Source organism: Perca flavescens, chromosome 9 (genome assembly GCF_004354835.1).
Source record: "Perca flavescens isolate YP-PL-M2 chromosome 9, PFLA_1.0, whole genome shotgun sequence".
In the NCBI taxonomy this organism is placed as follows: domain Eukaryota; kingdom Metazoa; phylum Chordata; class Actinopteri; order Perciformes; family Percidae; genus Perca; species Perca flavescens.
The window spans coordinates 16227493-16251935 of NC_041339.1; the positions used below are offsets into that span (position 1 = coordinate 16227493).

General features: G+C 42.7%; 1 protein-coding gene across 1 annotated transcript in view; it reads left to right on the top strand.

Annotated features, from left to right (window-relative positions):
- Positions 1 to 2923: 2923 nt before the first annotated feature.
- The window catches only part of trabd2b (TraB domain containing 2B), a 68226-nt gene continuing 46706 nt past the window's right edge, over positions 2924 to 24443 (top strand). Inside the window, exons 1-2 of the mRNA XM_028586816.1 lie at positions 2924 to 3380; positions 5905 to 6474. Coding sequence (XP_028442617.1) covers positions 3267 to 3380; positions 5905 to 6474 — 684 coding nt within the window. The 5' untranslated portion in view covers positions 2924 to 3266. The remainder of the gene's footprint in view (positions 3381 to 5904; positions 6475 to 24443) is intronic.

The following is a 24443-nucleotide window of genomic DNA, read 5'->3' on the forward strand; positions in this document are numbered from 1 at the left end:
TGCTTCTTCCACAAACACTGGGTGAAAGCCTCAGACACAAACCAAACATGTACCGATTCAGACTTACTCCCACTTATCTCTACTTGTCTTATGTGTGCCTGGACTTAATCAGATTCCTTTTTGACCCCCTTCTGACATTCTTTGACATATTCAACCTCCTAACATTACCCTCCACCTTCTCTCCTATCCCCCCCCCCATCAATGTCCGGAAAGGGAAACCACAATAACATTTCACCAGAGACTCAGTCAATATTATTCCTTAACATCTTCAAAGCGGCACAAAGGATATTGGAGCCCGAGCAAGAGACGAGTGGAGATAGTGAGGTGTGTGTGTGTGTGTGTGTGTGTGTAGTCCAGCTGAAAGTGGAGACAACAGATGGAGACAGAGAGGGTTCAGTGTGGCCTTCACAGTCAGTCTGACAGTCAGTCTCTGAAGTATGGCTGCCTAAAGCTATGAGCCACTCCTTCATATCCATCATACTCAAATTTTCTTTGAAGCGCTATCTTTCTGCCCTCGGGTTAACCATCTCTCCTATGTCCTTACCTTTGTTCACACTGTGCATAATCTTAATTCTTCCTCACACCACTAGGGGTCCCTGTGTACATGATAAATAAAACAGTTTGCGCACACCTCCAGCCGCAGATACCGCTATCTCTGCAGTAGTTCACATTTTGTCTTCATGTGGTGTGGTAGTACTTGTAATAGAAGTAGCACCTCTATCATTACATACCAATAGACAAGTAATGATGCTGAGGCAGAGACGGCAAGTTAATGTTGGGGTTTTGTGGCAGGACTTCTGCACAACATCAGAGAGACAGGCAACCGCAGAGCCACAAGGACAAGTAGACACAGGATCCTTAGAGCTGCAAGGCCATAAACATTAACAAGGTCTCTTCACTCTCTTTTCCTTCTCCCTATACCTCCAATCTGTCCATACGGGGAACAATCTGAGTAATGGAGACACTGAGGAAAAATATGCAAAGTCAACGAAAGTGTTGCAAAGCATCATTATTTGGAGGGATCGGTTGCATATAAACTTCTACATTTTAAAAATACCTTTAGATCAGAATGGGCTCCTTTCTCTCAACCTCCCTCTCTATAATGTCCCCAGATGTGCGTTCCGTAAGTGAGCGTTTCTGTGGTCTGCAAACAGAACATTAACTTTAAAGTCTTCTTTCGTCCCCTGCTATATGTGCACTATGCTGTAAGCGCTGGCCCCGGTCCAGGAATCTCCTGCAGCCAGCCGCTCATAAGCCCTCTTCTAACCGGCCAAGAATGTGGAAAAGCTCCTTCAAAGAGAAGCCCACTGCAAGGTGTGGTTAAAGCAAGTACCTGAGTCCACACAGGTGGCCATATTAGAGCAGATTAAACTGCTAACTGAAACCCCACACCCGATTAAGAGCAAGGAGAAGAAACAGAGTAGTGTGGATAAAAAGATTTGATTAGATCAACGTGGCTCATCTTATACGCTGCCTTTATGCATCTAAAAACATCTGAGGCTGCATTCAAGCGGGCCATTGTGCAGATGTGTAACACAAAGAAATATTGACTCTTCAGCCTGTCAGATTTTAAGAACTTGATGAATGGTGCCCAATAAAAGAAGTCAAAGGGTCAAAGGGCAGAAGTTTAACAGTTTTACAACGTGAAACTGTGTTAAAAGACAAGCTGATCAAAGACACTCAGCAGAAACGCCCAATCTGCCTCATCTGAATGGAAAATACAATGAGCGTACAGGGACGGTCGGCTGCGAACAAAGCTGCCCAGTAACAGAAGTGAGCACCGAGTGGTGAGAAGAGGAGTGGAGAACATGGCCGAGGACAAAGAGCTGCTTGTCTGAGGTCTGTCTGCCATCGGCCTGCAGGGAGGGGCCCGGTGCCATTTGTTTGAGGGGTCTCCGTGATAAATTTCCCACTACTTGACTCTGTCACACTGTCTGCCACTTGGAGAATAACTGAGGTCATAGCAGAGTAGTGGAGCGTTGACATCGCGGCCTACACAGAAAGGGGCCACCTTCTCTCATCACGAGATCAGATCCGCACGTTCCACATAATGACTAATACATGTTAAGAAGAGCGCCGGACTGAAATAAATAAAACACTTCTCACAGTTGTCTTTACTTTGACCTGTTTATTTGTGACCATTAATCATGCATATAAGGTCTGAAGCTCTCTGCTGCAACAAGACTCTCACACACATGTATTGCTGCAGGGTTGTCAAACAGGGATTAATTTAATACTTCTGGAGAGGAAGCACATGACAACATGTGAAATATAATGTTGCTCATTTACATCTTTGGAAATGACTCTGTTGAAAACAAAACAAAACAAAACGGTGGGCCCCCCCCCCCAAAAAAAACATGAACAAAGACTAGAGATTAGACCTTCTATCTGCAGAGGAAGACTGTGAGATGAGACTGAAACCCTAGAAAAAAAAACACTAGGTGGACTTGAGTAAGGTTTTTTAGTCTAATAAAGACAAATATCTTGGTCCCGGGAGTTTAACAAATAATACACAGAAAAAAATGCCGTAATATAGGCTATAGCCTAATAATAAAACCAATTAAAATAATAATGATTAATTCCTTCAAGCTAAACAATTCCAGTAAACATGAATTCATTGTTTAATTAGTTTTATTAAAAAAAATTATAATAAGCAACCAAACTTCCTACTGCAAGCATGACAGAAATGATAGCATATGAACTTATAGTGATACCATAGGAAAACTCCAATTCATGTCCAAATATAATACAATGTCCAAATAATTCATTTACCACTCTGCACTCTTTTTGGTTCTTTCTTGTGGGTCTTTACTCAAACCTGTATCCCTCTCTGAACCTGCGCCAGAAGCTGGGGTGTGTGTGTGTGTGTGTGTGTGTGTGTGTGTGTGTGTGTGTGTGTGTGTTGGGATGGGGTAGGGGGGGTTCTCAAGTCGTCCCACCTCCCTCTCTCGCAGTCAAGACGCTCCAAACTTGCGGAGCGCACCGCGGAAACTCTCCAAAGAGTTTCCAGCTCCTGCTTCAGGACTGCACCGAGTTAAAGGAGCCAGAAAAAAGTTTCAGACAGACACAAACTCAGCCGCGGAGAGCGTCGGGAATGGCGAAGGGGCAAAATGGTCCTCCAGCCGCGCGGCACATGTGAGCCAAGAGGCCACCGGTAACGTTTCTTTTTATTTCAAAGTTGACGGGGAAAGAGCAGTGAGAAGCGAGCGTGAAGGAGACACATCTGAGAGGTGACTGTCAGGAGTGTGTGCTGTCACCCCGACACGATGGGTTGTCTGCCGAGACTCAGCTGGGTCTTCCTGAGCGCTCTCCTGCACACTGTGGCACCCTGGGGCGCACACCGACCGGACAGACCGAGGCAGTGCGACACACCAAAGTCGGTGAGTGTTGGGGCACTTTATCAAGTCATGTGTTACGAGACAGCGTATAGACAGAGAATATTCCAACCCAGTTGATAGATTTTACCCTCTGTTATTCAGCCTGCCTGTCAACATTATCCTAACATGTTCTTTCTTTATGACTTAGAGAAATAATGGTAGTTTAGTTGGAGTATAAAAGCAGGCTTTACGTTAAAAAAAAAAGTGGGGAACTTTATCATAATTGTGCTCTATAACGGGGCCAGAGGTTACAACCTTTTACATATTTTAATAGCTTTTATTATAACCTGATAAACTGATGTGCAATAAAATGAACAAATGATACAACGAAACGCTGGGATGAAATTACCAACTACTAGTGGATGATTAATGAGTATTGCCTGACAGTAAGGATACTTAAGAATGCATGATATATTTTGGTTATTATTATTATTATTATTATTATTATTATTATTATTATTATTATTATTATGTTTTCTGTATTAATATAAAGTTGAATGTTTAGCCTTATTTTCAGACATGTGAAGTTAAAGTACAGTATTTCTGGCCCATAAAGTAACTTCCCAGAAGAGATGCGGGCCTTAAAAATGAAAGCAGTTGCCAAGAGAAATTGTTAAAGCTCGCCAACTGTATGGCTGTTTATGTGACAAAGCGGGGAACACCCACGGGTGACTGGACTTTATTTGGAAAAGTTTCAGCGACCTTTCAGGCGTGATCATGTTTCAGCGCAACTCACGGCATTTAGGTAACATGATGGATGTGACTTGAACTCTTACCGTGAGGAAGTGCCGCAGTGCTGTGTCTGTCCGCCCGTGTGCCGCCCACCCTGAATGCATCCTCGACATGAAGGGAAAACAAGTTCATTAAAATCATGACTGCAGACATCTCATCCAACACGTGTCCCTTCTGAAAAGAAAAGGACATGAGCAACAGGCAAACGTTTCAATTGTGCGCATGGGTGTGCGGATATCATTAGGGAGTCGCTCGGAGATCACAGGCTTGTTTCATGAGTGCATTATACGCGCGGATAATGGATGTGTTGTCAGAGATCACTGAAGACTTCGTGCTCCTTCGCTTCATGTGATTTGTAATGCGTCAGTACAGTGGTCTCTGTTTTCTGTTAAGAGTAATTACCCCATAAAGGAGCCCATACGCGTCAAGGCTCTCCAGAAAAGTCCATGCAGCTTTAACAGAGGGGATCTCGCTTTTCCACTTTCCATGTCGAAAAGTCGTCGTTTATGGACTAGGCCTAAGCGTACACGTGCATGTTAACGAATGAGAGAGAAAAACTGTTCTGCTCTTTAAGTTCCCGTGTCTCAAAAAATATGATGGAGAATGCAATGCCGTCCAAAGCCTTCCCGTCAGTCTGCAGTGTCGGCTGCACCCTGCCAATGTGAAAATTTAATTAGAAACCTAGAAACAAACTGTTTAAACATGTCAGTGTATCCGCAAAGAAGAAACGCTGCTCGGAAATTAAATATAGCACTTTCGATTTATTTTGTCGAGATGGGATTGCGCCAGAAATCACTGCACGTTCCTTGTAGCTAATTTTGTGAAGATAAGAGAACATCCCACAAGACGACTTCACTCGCTTTTGGCAGCAATATGAAACGTTGTATTTGACAAAGGCAGCGTTGGCAGTATATTTGGAACACAGCTGAAGGAAATCTTGATAAAAAGTAAACATTTTCTAAGAATAACTTTATTTTACAGTAATGGGCTTCATCCCTCAAATGCCTGATTACACTGTGTCTCAGAAGCCAGGAGTTTGATATTGTTTATAGAAGTTAATTCATTTTTTCATATTTGAATAATGCCAAGATCAAAGTCATAGCACATGCACAGCACATTTTGCAGAGCACTTAACAAGAAACATATTTTAAATGCAATACGGCCCTTATGATCATTTGGAATGCCTGTGATTATTTCATTTCCATTGTGACATTGTTTTGTATAAAGATAACCGCGCTAGACAAACACTTCCTATAATATAAACCCTAGAGGAGAAAAACAGTGCCGTACTTAGGGCTGTCAGCACCAGATCTCCCTGCCTGGTGTAAAAGATTTCACAAACAAAAGTATCACAGTGGGGTCAGAATAGAAAGCAGGTTTCTTTCAGCTTTTGGCTTATATGAGCTGCAGTGCAGTATATTTGCACTGCAGCCTTCAAATTGCTTCCCAGGCCGAAAAAGGCTTTGGCAACATAGGTATGCACCTCAACAATACACGGGGTCTGTTTACAGCCCAGAAGGCCCCAATATAAACCCTCTGCCCGCACCGCAGCAGCAAGCCCCGAGCTGACTAGACTTCATACTTCCCCTGCCATCATCTCAAAATGGTATTTCAATCTTTAACTTGTTGACCCGAACCTATGAGCCAGTAAACCACAATAGAGGAAAAATGTGTCAGCTTTAGTTGAATTGCTCTAAAATGAGGGTTCTGGTATTTTTGTTTCCTTTAGCTCTCAAAATCTTTACCTCCGACTCTTATTTTCTTTCCTTCCCTGCTTCCTCTGCCTCTTCCACAGCAAAGTGACATGAACTCTTTTCTGTGGAGAGTAAAGCGTGCAGCTCCTCACCCACCTGCTTACTTATTTGGCACCATCCACGTGCCCTACACTCGAGTCTGGGACTTCATCCCAGACAGGTCCAAGCAGGCTTTCCACAGCAGCCGCAATGTGTTCTTTGAGCTGGACCTGACCGACCCTCTGACCATCTCCAAGCTGACCAGCTGCCAGCTGCTGCCCCACGGAGAGAACCTGCAGACCCTGCTACCTCGAGACTTGTACCGCCGCCTCAAACGCCACCTGGATTACGTCAAACACATGATGCCTTACTGGATGACCGCTGACCAGCGTGGGCGCGGCCTGTATGCTGACTACCTGTTCAATGCCATTGCGGGAAACTGGGAGAGGAAAAGGCCGGTGTGGGTGATGCTGATGGTCAACTCGCTGACGGAGTGGGACGTTCGGACCAGGGGGACGCCTGTGCTGGACCTGTTTTTGGCTCAAGAGGCTGAGAGGATGGGAAAGATGACCGGGGCGGTGGAGCGGGTGGAGGAGCAGTGTCACCCCCTCAATGGACTCAACTTTTCTCAGGTAAGAGCAGGAAAGAATGCATTTGATTCCCCATGTGTACACAGCTTGGATAGCTGAGCCATGCCAGGCCTAGATGGGGCATAAGATTCTGTATCATTCTGCTAAAGTCTGAAGACAAGCAGGCAGAGCTCTATCATTCACAGTAAAAGTTGACCGATTTTGGGTGTTGCACACTCTCTGAGAGAAACAGTAAGAGAATGTCGGAGAAGAAGACAATATATGAAGGGGGAAAAAAGTGATTAAAACCTTTCTGCTGGAGACAGCTTTACGGTTATGGATGTCCATCCACCTCACTTAAACAAACACACATTAAACAGCTGAATCTGCAGAGAGGGTGTCAGGCTGAGCGATGCACATGCAGAACAGATTAGAGAAGGTGAGAAGAGCAGAGCGCTCTCTCTCTCTCAATAATTCAGAGTGTTCAGACTGGTATTGGGAGGCTTGCACTATAATCGAGACTGGAAGATGAATCAAATAACCTAATTACTTGATTAACAAAACATGGGGAGTGTGTCCATCTTTAATATCTTGGCTGGTGATACAGACATTTGGGAACGTGCATCTATTTAAATAGTTCAGTCAGTTGGGAGGTCACCTAAGCTGGAGGCCATCTTTCAAACCGCGGGAGGTCCCGCAAAAAATCTGTGATGAGCCTCGACAGCACGCTGAGGATGCACTGTTCTAATTTATGTTCTAATGCAACCTTTGATCTACATTACGGTGGGAAAAAAAATCTCAATATGTGTATTCATGCAGCACTCACAACCAAACATGTGCTGTGCATGCACCGCACACCACACACGAAGGCACACTGTACGCATGCAAATCTCCAAACATGCACATTGGCGGTGCCTAAGCCTCCATGCGACAGGTCCGAGGGCTCCGGGGCTAATTTAAGAGGCAGTGGGCTCCCAGCCTCTCCTCTTTCATCAGCACCTTCTAACTACGCTGTCAAAGTCCCACTGCATGCCCCCGCACATGCCTGGGAGCTTTACTGCCCCTAGAAATAAGCTCAGTAAGACACACGGTGCCTCTCAGTAATAAAGAGGGGACGTGCTTATGCTGTTAGGAGGGCGATCTGCAGTCTGTTATGTCCTGTAGATGTGTTGTTTTCCTGTTATCTTAAAGGGACTCATGCCTCCTGTCTGTTTTCTCAATAAAGTAATCTCCATCTAACTGTCCCTAACGCTGATCTGTATTTAGTGTGGCATGGCATGACAGTGGCCTCTAAAAACAACACTGTTTAAAATAACATCCTTACAGGGTTGAGTAACAGTACAGTCTCCAACTTTAGAAAGTTGTTTTTATATTTCCTGAGAACGTGTATTGGACTATAATAAGCATATTGATCTTTAGGGAAAAGAACAGGCACTGAATTTACAAGAGATGGTAACATTTTTACAAGACAGGTGTTCAAATTCAGATAAGAATTTTATTGCCATGGAAATCCAGTCAAAATTGCATCATAGATAACTTGAATTTCACCCCACCAGAGCACAAGAGCCATTGGACTTCTGAGCTTCCAACCCCATTCGTATCCAGATATGTATGAGAACAATTCGGAGCTGAACTGAAGCTGACATGGAAACCATTATTTTCAATTACAATAATTTGTGATTTAATCTGAACACTATGGTTGATTGATTCCCTTTACGCTTTACTGGAACAAGGATGAGGTCAGAAGGATGAATAGAGTCAAAGAGAAAATGCGTGGGTGGGAGTCAGAAGACAGAGAAGTGAGACACCGAGAGAGAAAGGCAGATATAGAAACTTACTGGGGAATAAGAAAAAGTGTAAAGGCAGCGTCGGGGTTGAAAATGCAGGGAGACTGATGTGCATCGTCTCACCGCTAACGCCAATCTGAAAGAAAGAGCAATGCTTCAATGGAAGATCTGAGTTGGGAAAGGTTCCAAACCCTGACGGCCCACATATTATTTGTTCCCAATAAAACTAGTTGCTTACAATATCCTGTAACTGTGACCTCAACGAGAGGCTCACGCTGGTGATTCATCATATGTCACGCTGTAGGTTTCTCATAGACACATGGACCCAGTGGTGCCAGTGCTGTGAGGAAAGCGGCTCCGGTAGACGGGTGGTCTTGAGGCACTGGTCCAGGTCTACAGGTTAGCTGTTGCTGGGGCACCTGTGACCTTATTCTCTCTGGAATAGGAGGTGGAGCGGGTGTTTTAATGCAGCGGTGTTCAGTTTGTAGTGGTTATGTTGGGGGTAGTGGTAGCGTGGGAGGGACAGAGAGCTCTGTCTGTCTGAGATCTCTCTATGCTCTCTTAAGATCACAGAGAGATGTGGATGTCTCTGTGAGAGGCAGTTTAGAGCATGTGGAAACAAAGGCGGGTAATGGTGCATGGTTCTTCTCCAGTTGTTTGGAGGCCAATGCAGGTTGACAGCTGGGTGCGCCCGGCCAATACCAACGTTTCTGTGAATGCTTTGAGTGGGAACGGCTAGAGAAAGCTTAGTCGACTCAGAAGGTGCAGGCTGCACAATCACAGCTCCAGGAGGTGACTCCTATACAGTGTCTTCACTCAATGGTAGATCAATGATACATCATGGCTTATTAGGTATCTATATAAATAATACATGATGTAAGGTGCTTTTGCTTCTACTGAAACTGAGAAACAACAAAGGTCAACAGTCTCAGCATCCCAATGGTAGAGTGTATTAATGTCGCACAGTACCAAACCGCAATAGCTTGTTTTTTACCTAAATACTGTATGTTATTGAAGTTTAGATTTGGAACAAAAACAGCTCTAGTGCAAAGCTGGTTTTGGGAAACTTGTGGGCAGCTCCAGCCTGTGGGCCTCTCTCACTCCCACCAAATAAACACCCATATTTATTTTCCCTGGGTCGCATTGCAGCCGAGGCCACTGGTCCATGTCGGAGAGAAATTACATCAAGTCGGTGGCGCCTGTCTCCTGGGCAGGGGTCAAGGGTCACTGCGGGAGGTGGTAGTGGAGCCGCGGAGCAGCAGAGCGGTAAGGAGACTGGCAGTCTGCTGGGGTCAGTCTGGGCACTGCTGAGCAGGCAGGCAGCGCCCAATCTGATAGAGTACCTGGCCCAACCTCTGACCAGGCTGTGAGTTTCCATCAGCTCGAACTATTTTGTGCCATGACTTGTGCAACTGTGTGTGTGAGAGAGAGAGAGAGAGAGAGAGAGAGAGAGAGAGAGAGAGAGCGGACTGTCGGTACACCCGAGTGCTGTCACCTCAGAGCTGGAGAGGGGAGCGGGTAAAAGGTTTTAAGGGATGGGAGGGTGGTAGGTGACAGAATCTGGTTTCCTCTCAGCAGGAGGGCGTCTTCCTTTGTTTACAGATTCAGTGACAATCTGACATGTCTATTTCCATCAGTGAACCTCCTGAGCGTCCCTCCGCTGGAGAAGACGTCAGGCTGAGGTGTTCTGTTGTGCTGACACGGCAGCCTCACACATGCTGTGGTCGCAGTGGGGCACTTTCAGGCCTGGAGATGAGGCTAACATATCACAACAATGTATTTCTACATGGTAACAATAATATGAAATGTGATGACATTTAGTTTACCAATATATGTATGAAAATATATAATAAAAAAGTGCATGGTGCTAAGATAGCAGCGACTGAATTTTAACACAGGTCATGAAGTGGAAACTTCTGTCTGTCTGTGCCACAGACATTCCCTTTAGCTACAGTATGTTTATACCTGCACTGTCTGTGTTTCCCATGAGTTGCTATTACTTTATATGATATTCATTTTGATTTGTATTTGTGTTTGGTTTTCCAATTTAGATTGGACCTCATAAAGTATATGGCCCTAGGATACAAATCAGTGATTTTAAAACAATTTAAGTAAAATACAGCACATATCAAGGAGGAATGTCTTTCTCCGTCCAGGTCCAGAGGTTCCTGGCTGTGTATGGCAGTTATTTGATGAGCATTTATGGTAAGCGGTGAATATAATATTGTAAGCCCATGGGTAGTGAAAGTCTCCTGGCCGGGCAAGGGTTGCTAAGAGTAACAGCAGTACTGATAATCAAAATAAGATTCTCATGCGTCGTATCAAATCGTGCAGAATACTCTGCGTTGTGTTCTTTGGGCCGTGTTCACCTAAACAGGACATCTTTAAAGGGAGGAATTAAGTAACATCCAACCTTACCCATATCCAAATATTTACATTCCGTGACGGGTGTACAAGTTTGGGTTTGAAGCAATGTGTTGGCCACAGAGGCTGACTGATGGAAAAAGCGATTCTTTGTCTGCACTCTGCTCTTATTTTCTCTGACCTCCTCACTCCTTTTGGATCCCTCTTCCCTCCTTCTCGGTCCCTATCTTTCTCTCTGACATGTCCTGAGGCTCTAGTTTTCCTACTGCTAACCCATTGCTCATCTGCACACACACACACACACACACCAAGTGGAAAAAGAGGTGGAGGGGAAGAAGGGGAGGAGGAGATTACCTTTAAAGTGTGCTGGCGACATGTATCCCCTCTTTAAGCGTGACATCTGAGGGTGTTTCACATCTAAGCTATAATTACCTGGGCAAATATGTGGAAAACTGCGAGGCAACACGTATCAGGGCGATCAACTGGTCCTGTCGGCAGGCAGATGGTAGTCCCACTGTTGCACTAATGACTTAATAGGCCCCTTAATGACCAAATAGCCCGCTGCCATCCAGAAGCACTTAGACAATTATGTGCTGGCCAGAACACTGCAGGCTGACGGCGAGATGGAGGGAGGTAGAGAGGCTGGATATGGACGCTGCGAAAACAGGGGCACTGTGCACTTGACAACTGAATGAATCACAGTTTCTTTTACTGGATTAATCTTTTGTGAGAATAAATAGAGAAAAAAAAATAGTTAAAGCTAATGATTGAGTTTGAGAGCAGGCAGCAAACAAGAGCTGACAGGAACCTGCTACAGTGTGGCTACAAGAAATGTTCCACTTAAACTAAGTGCCACAATTTTAGCATTTCACTAACAGGAAAACTGGAGTCAACACGGCTATCTTGATAACTCTCTCCTATTATTTAACTAATGTTGAAAGAGTCAAGTTCAGTAGCTGCAGTAGAAGCATGCAGGGAAAGTGGGAACACCAAAAAAGGAGTGTCTTTATTCTGAAGAATTCTTCTGTGAACTATTAACTTCAGTATGATCTCAGTGCTCCTCTATAAACCCGCTGCTTTGTCTCCATTCAGTGAATCCAATAGAGGTCACATCCCTCCTCACACAGAGTATTGTACCTGAGAGACCTGAAGTAATGTCTCCACCACATTGTCACTGAGCTGAGTGAGTTAAGCGTGGCAGGTCAGAGTGCTCTTCCATACTTTAGTGGTCAATGTGCCAAATCCTTCCTTCGCCCACATTCTCCCTTTGGTGGAGAGAATGAGCGTTCCTTTCTGCTTAACCGGCCTCATGTCACACTGTGGATCCATCTTCACTCCGCAGTCATCTTCCCTTCAAATGAGGACCAAAACACACACACACACACACACACACACACACACACACACACACACACACACACACACACACACACACACACACACACACACACACACACACACTTAAACAGTACTGTTTCTGTATAATTATTTTGTCATCTTAACAGTGGAAATTGCAGTAAAGTGAATGATGGTTGCTGTTTTACATATTACATTATATACATATTTGCTCATCACAACAAGGGAAACTGCAGTAAATTGTACTGAGCTGGAGGTTGTTTTCTATGGGAAGGGCAGGTAGTTTCCAAGAAGGCTGAGGTTAATCTCAGGTTGTCTGGGCCAGGGGCTGATTGATCACAGACAGGAACATGACAGATTTTCTCAGAGACCCATTTGACCCCTCTGGAATGTTGTTGTCTTTTGGGACATCGTTGTTTTATAACCTTTGTTTAACCAGGTTAGCCCCACTAAAACCAGTGATCATTGCATACATCTGCGATGTGATGTGTGCGCCGCTTAAGTTTGTACTTCTCTCCAGATGTTATCACTCATAATTACATTTTTCCCTGATATGTTATATCCAATTTTCACTTGAGATGAGGCTTAAATGCTGTAGGCCTAGTCTTTGTATCAGGTGTTCAGACAATGTTTTTTGAAGGTGGGAATGCGGCCTTTAACCTTTATCTCTCTACTATATATCTTTTATGAGATTATTCCGACACGTCCTGTAATTAAATGACAAATATGTGCAACTGCCCTCCAGAAAGAAATTTTATTATCTGACACCCATATTGGCAGGACAACATCATTTGTCAGCACCTTCTAAAATTACTATTAGAAAAATAAAGCCATTTTACAATACTATGGTTAAGGTTTAGTTAGGCTTAGTTATATAAACGATTTGGTTGGGGAACAACAGTGGTCATGGTTAACAGAAAGCAACGTTGTCTGTTGGTAGGGAATGGGAAGTGAACTCCTCTCCAAGTCCAAACCTTTTTAGATCTGCCCAACTACCCTGACCTCCTGCCTCTGCAAATGTTGTAGCTCTAGCTTGCCACACTATGTCCTCCTTTGCTCCTGACAGACAACAGCCTTAATTCCTACATCCTCTACAGGGCTTTGTCACTTGTCACTTTTTGGCATTTGCTGAAAATTCTGATGCTGTCATTTTCCTTTGAAGGACAGCCTGCATAATCTGCTTCCCAACATGTACTGCTTTGGTGGCTGTGTAATCCTCAGGAGTGCAGTAGCAAGAATTTTGCGCATAAAAAGACATAGATAATTGGGGCTCAATGGGAAAAAGTAGTAGAATGCGAGTATACCATGCAGGGTTGCTATCAACACCATCTTTAAAATCACTGAAGAAGCAGCAACAAAATAGGGTATATTAGTGGTAACAAACATAAAAAAGTGAAAGGGCAGCACCAGTAACCAGACAATGTGGTGTATCAGTATCGCCCGGTATGGGTAAACATGGAAAAAGATTGTCAGTACACCATGCCATGCAACTTTCCATGTCAGACGCTTGGTGGTCCGAGATGAACTCAGCGTCCTGGCTTGCCTGTGACATCAGCCACACATACTAGTACCACACCTCTCTCACACACACACACACACACACACACACACACACACACACACACACACACACACACCGGCCAACGGTCATAAATAGGTGCCAGTAGAGAACAACTGTGTTTTTATGTGTGTGTGTGTGTGTGTGTGTGTGTGTATATTGTGTTGTGTGAGCCAGGCTTGTCGGGGATTAGGTAGCATTAGCAGAGCCCTCTCACTGAACCCGGTTTAATGTGACCCATGCGTCTTCTCTGCCCCCTCTGCCTCGTCCACTTTATACACAACCCAGTGGAGCACTTCAGCACTGCTTACACTCTCACCTTTCTATACACACCCCCCCACCACCGCCTCCAAAAACCTACACATTCCCGCTCATTTTCACTTTCACACCATTTACTTGCATTATCCTGCAAGTCAAATAAAAATATTTCAGTTCTGCTCCTAATGTTTATTTATCCAGTCAGGTTTGTGGGGAACATGTACGTCATTTTCTTTGGCTAAAACTGTGTGTTACACATTCACAGAGCCGTCCATATTCACACTTGGATCTGTCCTTTATAAAAACACTTATTATATTCTCATACAAAACGTGTTGATTTGGGTCAAATGTATGTTATCCATGAATAAACAATCTGTCAAACTGAGTAGCCCGACTTATGTTGTGGCAAGATCGTTTCAATTTAACTCGGCAAATGTCAGATGGGAGAGCTGAGAAGAACAACAATAGGCATAGATAGTTTTTTTAAGACATGGTCTGTAACACTATATTCCAAGCAATCATACAGTTAAGGCTTCATCCACTGACATAATTGGCCCAAAGTAAAATTTCAAAATCTCTCTGAAAGGCCCAAGTGTGAAACAGGTGAGCCTAAGTTACATTACATACTGTCTGTCAGGAAACAGTTGAGATTGCTGCTTGGCCTTGTAAACTAATGAGTTAATGCTTGTTCAAAAATATAGCCAAGTATTCAGATCTTTTACTTGAGTAAAAGTAGCAATACCACGGTGCAGAAATTACAAGTTACAAATAAAAGTTCTGCATTCAAAATATTACTTGTAAATTTAAGTATTAGCATCAAAATGTACTTAAAGTAAGAAAAGGAAAAGTACTCATTAAGAATGGCCCATTTCAGAATAATGTATATTGTTGTATTACACTTTTGATGCATTAATGTGTACATTACTTGAATGTTGCAGCTGGTAAAGGTTATTTTAACTACTTTATATACTGCTGCGTAAGTTGTGAATTTACCCCTGACATTCAATACAGTCTTATCTTATCTTAACCTGATATAATACATCATCATTTATTTGTTGATTATACTTCATATCATCAATCCTAATCTGCAAAATAACTAAAGGTAACTAAAGGTATCAAATAAATGTAGTGGAGTAAAAAGTAAAATATTTCCCTCAGAAATGTAGTGAAGTAAAAATATAAAGTAGCAAAATTGGAAATATAAGATAAGAAAAGTACCTCAAAATTGTACTTAAGGGCAGCACTTGAGTAAATGTACTCCACCACTGAACATAGCTACCTTAAAACATAATTCCAATCCAGTGGTTGCTTTTTCTGCTGCCACTAACGGAGTGTGAAGCTGGTCCCCAACTCCCCGACCAATGTAAAAACAGTTGGAGCTCTTGGAACAACACTCTCAGATGAAGGAGGCAGACAGACAAACCAGCAGGCAACAAGGAAAGCAAGAAAAGACAGCAGGTAGAGAGACGGGGAGGCAGGAGACAGGCTCCAGTGCCATTAACAAGACTTCAGACACAGATGTTCTGGTACCAGCACAAACAGTTTTGCAGGGATAGATTACTGCACAGATAAGTGAAAGCACAAACACAGCACCTCACAGGCCAGTCACCAAGCTGAAAAATGTTACATACTTTCATCTTCCCGTTCTGCACTCCAGCCGAGTTCCTCCCTGTAACAAATAACAGAGGGATCTATTTCTGACAGTTTGAGTCTGCCTTCATCAAACTCTGTGGCTGCACATTAGTATTATGCATTAGCATGTAATTGGTTGCTTTTCAAACGCCATACCAAGTTAGTGTGGACTAAAACGGCAAAGTGTTGGGCCCACATTTAAAAGCTGATCCCAAAGCAGCAGCTGACCACCTGGATGGGCAGTTAGGCCTCATGTTTCTGCAGCCTTCAGCCTTTAGCTCTTGGTCAATCCATTTTTCCCCCAGTGTGCCCTCAGAAGCTCAGGGGATTTCAAGCACTTGTGCATTCAGGCCTCTGTTTCACCTTTTAAATTAGGACTCCCAGAACTTTCTCTGAGCCGGATTGACAGAGGGAGCCAGTTGCCCTCGTCTTTGCACTCTGGACGACCCCATCTCTTTGGCTGAAGCCCCAGTAGCACCCCCCCTTCCCCAACCCCACTCTGCACTGCTGTTGAACATGACTTTTTCAGTTCCTTGGAACGACAAAGGCCAGAGTCAATTAGTTTTTGAAAATTTGGTCTTAACAAGATAAGCTGTTTAGCGAATATGGATGGGAGGAGGTTATTTCTTTATTTTTTTTTTCACTGTATGATGAGTTCTCTATATCAGGACAGTGACGAAAAGTACATTGATGTAAAATACTTTACTGAACTCTTTGGCAGTCTTTCTATATTCCTTTCAACTCCAATCCAGCTCCCATGTAAAGGGGATAAAAAAAATGATGATAAAATTAGCTGCTCTGCTGTTGACATGTGACCTGGTCAATCCTTACCACGAGAGAGAGGACCAAAAGAGAAAAGAAAAGAAACATAAAAAGGGATTATGAGAAAGAGAAGTGGAGGAACAGGGACAAGCAGGGAGTGGGGAGAAGCAGAATAACCCCCACGCTGCTCAGGCAAAACGGGAAAAAGAGGACAGGAAAATAAAATGGTTCAATTATGGTGGTACTGGGAGAGAGCAAAAGCAACAATAACAGAGGAAACCTTTCACTTTCTCCACTCGACAGTTTCCTCTGTGCCAAAATAAAAAAGACAACAATAGAAAAAAATAAAGGATGCTGCGGTGAAGTTTCTCTCTCTTCTCCTCTTTTGGTTTTGAGTTTTTTCTCTCTCACATCATGGTCAATTTCACCTGTCATTCACCACCAGTGCAGTTTTTCCAACACAGTTCTTCTACCTTTCCCAACGCATACGCTCTCTTGGCGTCCACTGGAACAGTTTAAATATAATATCCAACATATGGTAGAGTTTATGGAACGTAAATGAGATGAGAAATGAAATTTACTCAGAGAATCGCAGTGGGACCGTGGTCTCTGAGGGGTGCCGTTGTTTAGGGAGAGCCTAAGTGATGGGCAGCTGTAATTACAGCCACAAACTGAGTGGGAGAGCTGGAGATGGAGAAGATGGGATAAGTGAGAAAGCCAAGAGGATAGGGAGAATGGGGGAGAAAAGAGGGGTGAGATGGGGATAAGTTAAGAAAAGAGGGCCTCTCAGTGGGTGGCTCTTTTCTCATTTTTCTTCTTCGTTCCCTCTTGTGGGTGTGCATCATGTGACGATGTGTAATTGGCCTGTGGTCACACCAGAGTTGTGCAAACAGATTAGCAGGGAAACATGTCAGCCTGAAGGGCTGCTGAGGTGAATGTGTGTGTTGTGTGGATCACAGATGTGGGACTGTGTGGGAAATGGTTTGATGGAGTAAAACCTTTGTTAATGGTGAACAGGTGGGGCAGTTGACTTTGTCACAGACAAATTTGTTGTCGTGGGCACGCAGAGAACGTCCAGACCTCAAGCCTTTATGCGCAGTTACAAATGCGTATTGAATACATTCATCCATATTTTCTACGCTTCATTTGCATTTACTAAATTAAATTATGTTTGCACTCTACCCTACTCATATATTCCAGAGGTTCTGTGTGGTTTTAGGACACTTGAGAATACAAATCTTGGTTTCTGCCATAAAGCGCTAAGCTGCACTGCTGCAAACACTGAAGATCATTGTGTGATCAGCCTGGTATTTCTAAAACCTCTCACAGCAGGTTTTTAGCTCACACATACTATACACCAACTTACACATTTTTATATCATGAGGGATTGATAGTTTTAAAGCAATAGTTTGACAGCTCATTCACTTTTAAAGCTATGGTAGGCAGTTTTCTTTTTGTGTCATTGGGGAAGAAATCCATAATAACCTTTTAGCATATTGTAGCTCAAGTAGTCTGACAAAAAAACTAGACTTCTGTGCCTCTTGGCTCTGTTTTCATGCTTTAAAAATGTAGCCTATGACGGGAGACTTTGGCAAATCACAGGTCATTTCAGAGAGAGAGTGTTCCTATTGGCTTTAAATTCAGATGTGTGTCCATTTAGACCGTGTGGCAATGCTATTCCAGCATTAACCCAAGAAAGGAAGACAAGACTTTTTTTTAAAGAGAGTCTAAAAGAGAGTCTGACAATAATCGCTATAAAACACGTGTCAATATCAGCAAAGTATTTCAGAGATGGAGAGAAAATGCTGCCTTCTGCTAATTCAAGTTCATGTTTATGTAGCTAGCTATCACAATATGTCATCTCAAAAGGCTTTACAGGCACACAAGTTTGCAAATAAAACAGGACTGTAATTCTCATAGAATTGCCGTTATATAACGGCATAGGGATCTCAATCATGACCGGAATGATTGAAAAGAATGAGTAGTACTCGTACAGGTTACTTTATGAAGCGTGTGCCTGTGCTCGTCCGGTTGGGAGGGGCTTAGGACAGAGAGGGAAAAGCTGCAGGAGGGCTGTATTTTCAAATTTATGTGCCGGCCCAATTTCCTGTCTGGGAGAAGGGACTTCCTGGAATCTTGCCATCACTGTGAGGTTGCCAGGCAACCAGTGGAGAAAAAAAACGAGATAGAACGTGTTAATTAATGAACCTCAGAGAGATTCCCATGAGGATTTTTCAAGGTATTCAGAGAATAGAAAAGAAAGAAATTGTCCATTAGTGTTCTCAGTTAAAGTTGACTCTGGGAACAGACAGATATGTGAGTTTAACTTGGCTGAAGAAAGACTGTGTGTAAGCAGACACAGTTATTGGTTTCTGATGCCCCTGTCAGCTCTGTGCCAGACCACCTGCCTTCGGGTAGTAACAGCACCCCATAAAAACAACCCAATGTGGATGGCAACCATATTTTGCCCTGAAATACTTATTTATGTCTGTATTCCCAGGTTTTTCACTGTTAAAAAGAGTCTTTCATTTTCAGAAGGTGTCTAGTTTGGGCCACGTTTGTGTGACTTTCTAACACAGGATATACATTTCTACTTTTTCCAAAAGTATTTTTGTTGGTTTTCTGGTACCACTTTCTAATAACATTAAAATATGCCTGGATCGGCCTGGATGTCGATCCTTATTGATCCTCCAACTCATATTTTTAGATTCAGTGTGACTTACACTTTCAGAGGATAACATTATCTAAATCTGCTTAGAAATCAGAACTTGCCTAAGAATCATTGTGTTTTTCGCTAATTTGTCGATTTATATAGGTTTAAAAAAGACAAAAAAAAAAGTTTTTAGTTTTTTAAATCAAATGTGTGGTAGAGTTTGCAAATTACATTTTAAGAGGACACTTTTCCACTGGTTTTGTCTGGCAACATCCTTATAGTTCACTGTGGAATTTGATTTTGCCACGCATGGCATCTATCCCTGTTATTCCAGACTTTATTGTGATGGAGTGTCCACCAGTGGTGAAGAGCTCCACAGAGATGTTTCCTTGCCACTGGCCTCTAACGGATGTGGCCCTTAGTGTCTTTTGTCACACTGCAACTTTACAGCATCTGATAATATGAAAAATATGGGCTGGGCGCAGTGTGAGCCAAGCAATGTTCTGGATCGGCATGAACAAATCCCATGTTTTTGATAGATTTTTCTGCTGTTGATTCACTCAGGTAGTAGTGTCAACGCCTCGGGCGGCCGACAGAAGCCTGACAGACAGACAGTGAAGGCGTGCGTGCCATTGTTGACAGCCAAAAGCTAGATCTTTGTGAAAAGCTCAGAGAGAGCGAGTGAGTATTGGAATGGAAACACAAGTCTATTTTATCACCTTGCCAAAATGCGAGGTGGAGAGTGCATGAGAGACGCAGAGAAAGAGAGACGGAGAGAGAGAGAGAGGCCAGGCCCCCTCAAAGCCTCTGTAGTCAGCTCTGGTGACGGCCAACCCAAGCACATAAGAGCAGTGTGAATGTTTTTTTAATGCCTGCTAACAGCCAAAGTATTTAATGGGATGGAGGGATGGATGAAGGGGTACGACAAAGGATGGGAGGGATGGAGAAAGGATGAGAGTGACGACAATGTTAAGACGCGAGGTCCCAGGTGATCACTACTGCAACGCCGCTGCCTTCGCTATATGCTTTACTGCTGCCGGACCCCAGTGCAGTCTGGGTTTCATGCTGTTAGTGATCACAGTTGTTAAAGCTGTGGTCTGTTCTCTGAATCCAACCTCATTTATCTTGGTCGTGTCTCAGTATTTTTTTTTTGTCTTGTTATTTTGCCTGAGACTGACACAAATTAAGTTTCAATTATGTGGAAATCACAGGCGTAATTGCCTTTATTGCTCTGCTGTCTATAGATGAATGTCCAGCTGGCTACTGATTATACACTCACTCAAATTTGATTTATATTCTGTTGAGAAATGCTGTCCAATATAAGTATAATACAAAGTCCAATATACTATCAATAACAATCCTGACAAATTTGCACCCTATTGTGGCAACAGTCAGAAGGAAGGCATCTGGCTTGTCTTTGAATTGAGTTGGACTTGGCTTTTGTTTGGTCTTGGCCTGTTGATCGAGACTGCAGTGCTGATTTACATTTTCCTATAGCTCTGCCTGAAATCTAATACGCCTGTATGTGTCTGTATGTTAAAGGAAGGCGTAGGAGTGAAATTATCAGAAAATTACTTTCATTATTTTGTCTTTTGACCAATTTCTGGAGAATTCAGTACATCAGTGATTTAAAAGACAAATGGCAATATTGTGTGTGTGTGTGATTTAAAAGACAAATGGCAATATTTGTGTGTGTGTGTGTGTGTGTGTGTGTTTCAATACAATAGGCTTTTTGTGCTTCTAAGTATACAAATGTTGAGTCTCCGTGCAGGAAATATTTATTTTATTTATAAAAAGCCATGGCCTTTGGCCCTCACCGAAAAAAAAAATGGCATGCTAGCTGTATAAATAGTAAAGTACATCATTTGTGAGCTGTGTGACTTGCTGCTTGTAATGTAATGGTAATGGATTGGTTTTGCGCTGCATTGCCGAGTCCCTCCAGGATTTCGTGATGTCGCAATCGCGCCAATTTACACAAATTCAACCAATCAGCGTGACTTTGGTGCGACTCGCAATTTTGACCAATTACCGCAACTTTTCCGCAAATTTGACCAATAACCGGAGTTTCTCGCGACTTCAACCAATCTCAGCAGTCCCACATGCCAGACTTTACGTCAGTATAATGGGACTCTAAGTGCCACTGACCAAGCGAGAGTAAAAGAGAGAGTTTGTTTTTGATATGAAGACGAGACTTGAACATCTCACATTTACCAACAAAATGTACAGCAAAAGACCGCGCAAAACATTTCAGACCGTCCTGCCAACCTGTATACATTTTAACATCAATGTATGCTGTAGGGCTGGGCGATATGGACCAAAAGTCATATCCCGATATATTTTGGCTGAATATCGATATACGATATATATCCGATATTTTTTTCCGCAAAGTGAGAGCAAATGTTCAGTCAAAGCCAAAATCAAATATGACATGTCACAAGTAGTTTCATAGAAACAGTTGCAAAATCAAATAAATAATAAACCGGTTTCTTCACCTGGTTCATGATTAAATGCTCAGCTGTTCAAATAATAAAATGTAAAGCTAAATACTGTATAACAGGAGTACCTTTTTTTAAATCAAAGCTCCATATTTGTGATTCGTTTCCAAAGGTCAATTAAGCTTTTGATATTAATATAATCTACTTTGTTCAAAATGTAATGCCTCATGCCTGTAAGCCTAGGTTTATAGTCCCATTCTTCCACTTGATACTGCTTCCACTTAAGTAAACTAAAAGATGAACTATCGACTACAAAACAAAGAAACTAATTAATGTGTTAATACAAAGAATATTTATTATGATCGGTTCACAGATCTGAGTCCAAACGGAAACTTCACCCTTCTGAACTAAGAGTTTCTGCTTCAAGGTGAAGTTTAACAGACTGAAATGTCCAGGCTCATTCCTCCACTATTTATTTCTGTATGTATTTATGCGTTACATGTCATTTTAACGGGCACTGAGCTCCAGATCCTGCAGCTGCAGACGGTCTCTGCTGCCCCGCTGTAGCTTCTCTCCGTCCGCCTGCCGCCGGCAAACTTAGTGGAACTTTCCGCCGATATCGACATACAGGTCGTCCTGGACTACGTGTAAGATCCTACCGATCACCACTCTGTCTTTGGCTGGTCCGATTTGGATCAGCGGGGACCGGCGCAGCAGCGAGGCAAAGCTGTGTTTTTCCCGGGGGAAGAGACGCTGCGGCCGGCCACGGAGCTCTCAGCCTTCTCAGCTCAGATTGCTGGTCGAAGGCGGCATACATAATCATAAAACACATTGTCACCTGTTAAATGTTATTCATTGCTGTTTGTTCTTTTCATTTCCTCTATCGAACATAATTAAGCAGTACAAAAGTCCGGCATCTTTAGCGTTGATCTGAATGCTTCGGACCCCTGTTCCAAGATGGCGGCGGTTTTGACGTATGTTTAGAACCTCAAGGCGACATCTGTGTATATATCTATGGGAGCAAGGATCACATTTGAACTATATCGATATATGCGATATGGTCTAATTCCATATCTCATTTAAAAATATATCGATATATTTTTTATATCGATATATCGCCCAGCCCTAGTATGCTGTAACGTTTTTTCACTCTAAAGTCACTGAAGCGGTTGCTGTTTCAATCCTGTTGGCTCTCTGCAGCGGATGGGGCTGCTGCTCATACAGTTCCCCCCCACTACTGATGCGCACACACACAAACACACATGGGGATGCAGGAAAAACCGGAGATGATGACCTAAATTGAGGACAGCTACGCTCGTTATTGTAAGTGCAATGATAAGTTAAAGTCCAATAAGTACTTTATCCAACCGTATGAATGTGTGTCCCAGCCCAGGCCAGGATAGGAAATTAACTATCAATGTAAAGATCAACAAGCCACATATGTTCAAATTTGATTAATTCAATGAATTATTATTTTTTGTCTTAAATCCACTAGCCATTTTCATATTATACCAACATTTGCAGCATCCTGAGCCTTTTTGGGAAGGTTACTAGGAAAACCTAGCCCAGAGTAGTTTTATTCTTCCCGAAACAAGTTTCCTTTTTATTTTTAAAGAACTATAAAAAAAAATCACAACTTTTTTTTTTCAATTTTCACTGTCTCCCACAACTTCATTGCAACAAACATACAAAAGACATCGCAACTTTTATCTAAATTTTTTACAAAAGCTCCCGCAAAATCAGGCTTTTTGGGCCGCAACAATCTCAAAAAAAGGCTGCAAAATCCTGGAGGGACTGGATTGCCAAGAAAGCAAATTAAGCCAAATAAAGTGAGCCAATTGCTGCTATTGAAGACAGCAAACGTGAAAAAGGTTTCAATAAATGAGACTTACAACAAACGATTTTGTAAATCACTTCATTGGCCTTGGTGTCATAAAACTCAGCATATGTAATGAATATCTATGTGTTCTATCAGTCCAAATGTAAGAATCCACACAAGAAAAACCCACAGAGAGGCCAGAATCCATTTCTATCATGTTTATCAGAAGAGGAACACTGATGTAAGAAACTGGTCCGGTCATATAAACCACATACACTTCACTATCTTACCTCAACCCGGCTGCTGTTTACACAAAACGGCCTCTGACTCAAACAAAAACTGGAAGGCTCCGTGGAAACTATGGGAAGAGAAGATGAGAATAATGAGGAGGGAAAAGAGAACAAAATAAATTATAGGAGGTGGTGAAGGAGGAGAAAGAAAACAGAGAAATTAAAAAGTGCTTTTTCATTCTAAATATATATTTTTCAAAGAAGAGTCTCGTAGCTTCTTTTGTCTCCCTACTGACTTTCTCCAATCTATAGGATTGGACAGTGTTTTTTCTATTTAATTGTTTTTATTTACTTTCTCTGTTACTTGTGTATGGTAGGAAGTACTATCTGGCATTTACTAAAGCAGTCACTCTGAGTACTGATATGAACCAATCTCAAGCACGGCAATAAAATGATCAATAATATATGAAATGTAAGACTACATCCCATCAGGTAATTCTTTAGTTTGTAGAATTCTGCATTGACAAGTAGCTTAACACTTAAAGGTATAGTGGAGGATTTTCTTTTTCCGGGTGGATCATCAAGACTATTGGTCCTCCTGGTTGTCAATCATTCTGGTGATATGTTTACGTAAGGCCGTTGTACGTGCACGTGCCTAGCTTTCAGGTGTATACTGTATGTGTGGTGAGCTTGAGCTACGGTTTCAGCCATTCATTGAAGCACTGAAGCTTTTGGGAGAATATTTCACACGCTGGCGTGCGCTAAAAGCACAGGTTGGGTTTCCCACTGATGCCTCAGTCGTGAAGTTTCTACTCCACAGGTAACGTTTGGCATGCTATTTGGAGAAATCCATTTAAAATCACTGCTAGTAAAAGTTGATGTAAGCTATGATTAGCGATGCTAGCCCTGGCACAAGTCACGCACCGCGCACACACGGTAAACATCTCAATTTGTGAAAAAGTGCAAATCTTCTTTTGGAAAGTAGGCTTGTATGAGCCATGCCGACAGCAACTTGTAAACAGTGCACTCTCGTGCACACGTTTAATAGGCGTTCCCTCTCGGGAGCAGGCAGAGTGTTGCGCATGTGCATTTTTTCAAAAAGTACAGAGGGCGGTTCTTTTCTAAAATTCAGGAAAATCCTCCACAATACCTTTAAGATTAACTGGAAAAGCAGAACC